At 53.7% G+C, this 3,212-nt stretch overlaps 1 protein-coding gene across 1 annotated transcript in view; it reads right to left on the bottom strand.

Moving 5' to 3' along the window:
- Positions 1-3,212, bottom strand: part of LOC103588509 (microtubule-associated protein tau-like) — a 21,495-nt gene that overhangs the window by 3,784 nt on the left and 14,499 nt on the right. The window contains exon 3 of the mRNA XM_008570195.1: positions 1,019-1,105. Coding sequence (XP_008568417.1) covers positions 1,019-1,105 — 87 coding nt within the window. The remainder of the gene's footprint in view (positions 1-1,018; positions 1,106-3,212) is intronic.

Here is a 3,212-nt window from a genome sequence, read left to right as displayed (position 1 = left end):
ATTCCCTCCACCCGTTTCAGAAGACCTCATAGCTCCATCAACTTGCAGAGCAGAAATGCAATCTGAAGGGTGTGCAGGGCACTGCCCCTGCAAGGGACCTTCTCCACACGCCAGCACTGAGAGGACGCTGCAGAACGCCTCCCTGAGGACATGCCCCCTGCCCTCCATTGCTGGTGAAATCCTGTCCAGAACTCTGCTGCATTGCTTCTTCTTTTTTTTTTTTTCCTGCTCTTCTTGTAGGACAGCTGGGCACCCTCCAAGTCACCAAGCCAATGGCTGGAGTCTTGATGTAAGCCCAGCAAACAGGATGGGAAGGAAATGACACTAGGAGCTCCCAGCTGTGCTGGCTGTTTCCTTTAGGCTCTGCCTGTGCAGGGCAGCTCTTGAGTGACTCTGCAGCCCTGAGCCCTGGGCTGTTTCTGTGGGTGCCCTGCCTGACTGATTCCCTGTCATCTGTGTTGACAGGACGGGCTCATCAAGCCTGTTTTTCATGGATATGTTTGAAAAGACAACATAGTCCTAGAAATGAATGCTAGGTCACATTCTGAACTCCCCCAGGATCCTCAAAAGGTTCAGTCATCTGGGCCCTGCTGCAAGCTCAGGTGCTCCTGGGGGTAAACCACCCCTGGGAGGTGACCCTGCCGCAGGGCAGAGTCCAAGCAGGAAGGTGGGCAACCTCAGGTGTGAACAAGGCACGGGTCTGCCACTGCCTCGCCTGCCTCGGAAAACCCTGCAGAGAACTCTCTGAGCAGATGCACTGACTGAGAGGCAAGGAGAGGAAAATTTGGAAGGAACCCAGAAGGTCCCAAATCCTCTGGGAGGCTGTGGACAGCTGCAAAGCAACAGGACATCGAGGCATGAAGCTCCTAACAAACCAAGATTCCCGAAGCTGGCATCCGCCCATTCCTGCCTCACTCGTACTCCAGGCTAGCCCCGCATGCACCTGCTGCTGCAGCAGGTCAGCCGGGGCACCCAGCAGGGGCCTCCACAGCCCTGGGAGGCTCTGGGGTTCCCTCACCTGTGGTTCCTTCTGGTATCTCTGTGGGGGGCTGGCTGGCAGCCTGCTCGCTGGGGGCTCTCTCATCCACTAAGGGCGCCGTCACATCTGGAAACCACCAAGAGTCACCTTAGAGGGGCCAGGACAAGCCACGCCCAGCCCCTCACCTTAGCTTCTTGTGTGGGAGCAGTGCAGGGGTAGAGGGAGTCAGGAGGGGACTCAGCCGCATGCAAAAAAGCAACACCACACAGCAGGGCCCAGAGCCGGACCCTGCTGACACCTCCCCATGTTAATACGCTGCTTGGGTGCTCCGCTCAGGAGCCACCAGCCCATCTGCCAGGAGAGACTGGGCAGCCTCCGTGCAAACACTACAGTGCAAGGGACTGCTTGGGGATGGTCCCAGGCACTCTTAAAGAAGAAAAATTGAAAACCAGATGATTGTTCACAGCTATTTGATCCCTAAGACAATGCAGGAGGATAGGATTGGGACAAAGGCAGTGCAGGAACCCTAGAGTGAGGGCCAGGGCCTATGGTTTGGCTGTGAGGCTTTGGGCAAGTGTTTTGTCCTCTGTGGGCCTCAGTTTCCTCATCTGCAAATGTGAGTGTCATCTCTAGGATTCCTCCAAGATTTCTTTCAGCTCTAATCTCCTGTCCCCCAACCCATGATTAAAACGCACAGCGTCCCCTGCATGGCAGTGAACAGGCACAGTCCTGTCCACAGCTGGTGGCAGACCTGCAGGTGGGGCCACCTTCACAGCAGAGGCAGGAGGTAAAGATCTGCCACCAGGAGTTGCTGTCAGTCTCTCATCAAGGTGGACACTCCCAAATCAGCATTCCTCCCTGAGCAATGCCCTGGCACGCTCCCAGCTATTATTCCAGGCAAATGTAAGGAGGTGTCAGCTTTGAAGGCTTTCCAAGAGCCAAAGTCAGCTTAGATCAATGAAGGCCATTTTAATTACGGTTGTCTCGGGTGCAGGCGGTGCAGGCGGGGCAGGCGGGGCAGGCAGGCAGAGCCCAGCCCCACAGAGCTCCTTTCCCTGCAGAGGGAGCAGAAGCTCTTGGGACCCATACATGTACAGCACCCAGAGTGCAGCAAGACTTGAATGCAAATATCCAACCGGGAGATTCTTCCAGTGAAATGCTGATGGGGCAAGGAAAGCCGTGGTTTGGGAAACTGGCATGAGGTCTGGCATAGTGCTTCAGGACTTTCCCAGGATGGCAGGCAACCTGCAAAACTGTCCTAACAAGATGAGCAGAAAATGTCTTGCATCATCGGTTCTAAGAAGGAGAGCAGAGAGCCTGGATATTCTCCTAACTAGGCTAAGAACCTCCGGGGTAAGGGCCACGCCTGCTGCTCCTCCAGGGAGGCATGTTATACCAAGCAGTTGGCAGGCACTTGACAGCCACTTTCTGGATTAATCAGAAGGTGGAAGCCTGGGGAGATGCCGGAGCCAGCTTCTCACCCTGTTACACAACATTCAAAGTAATGCGCCGGGCCTAGAGAAGCACTGAGAATGGAACCTTGAACTTCCTTGGGGAGGATGGAGAGAAGGACGGGCAGATGCCCGGATGGGTTCTCCATGCCTTTCTCAATGCCCTTCTCCCTTGATTGCTTCTACTAAAGAGGCTGATAAGTGAGAAACTTGCTGTCCCAGGCTCCCTTGCAGCCAGAGGTGGCCATGAGACCCAGTTCTGGCCAACAAGATGTAAGTGGAAGTCGGTCAGGTAGGCTTGCAGGAAAACTCTTACTTTCCTAATAAGAAGGGAACACATTTAGTTTCAGGGCCCTTTTAGCCAGTTTGCCTTGCTACTTGTTCCTGCTTAGAAGGTAGATGTGATGCCTGGAAGTGCAGCAGCCACCTTGCAACCATGAGGCAACAATCCATCCATTAAGGATGACAGAAGATAAAGACAGAAGAGCATCACTGACACTGGGGAGCTGCTGTCCAAGGGCAGACATCTTATTATGTGAGACAAATAGACCTCTTCATGCATATGCCATAGTTAATTGTGTTTTGTTTCTGCATCCAAGCATAGTCTTGACAGACACAGATGGGAAGCAAGAGAAGGTGGTCAAAATTGGGTCTGAGGAGCACTTCAGGAAATACATGATGAGCTTTATAGCGACCTAGACACCAAATATCTGGAGGGGACAGTTAGAAGAAGGGCTGGAATGAACACTGTGGCTAAAGTCCAGAGACCCAGGCCATACCCA

The sequence above is a fragment of the Galeopterus variegatus genome, unplaced genomic scaffold, assembly GCF_000696425.1.
Source record: "Galeopterus variegatus unplaced genomic scaffold, G_variegatus-3.0.2 Scaffold580, whole genome shotgun sequence".
In the NCBI taxonomy this organism is placed as follows: domain Eukaryota; kingdom Metazoa; phylum Chordata; class Mammalia; order Dermoptera; family Cynocephalidae; genus Galeopterus; species Galeopterus variegatus.
The sequence above is the reverse complement of the archived record's forward strand: the minus strand, read 5'-3'. Positions and strand labels throughout refer to the sequence as shown.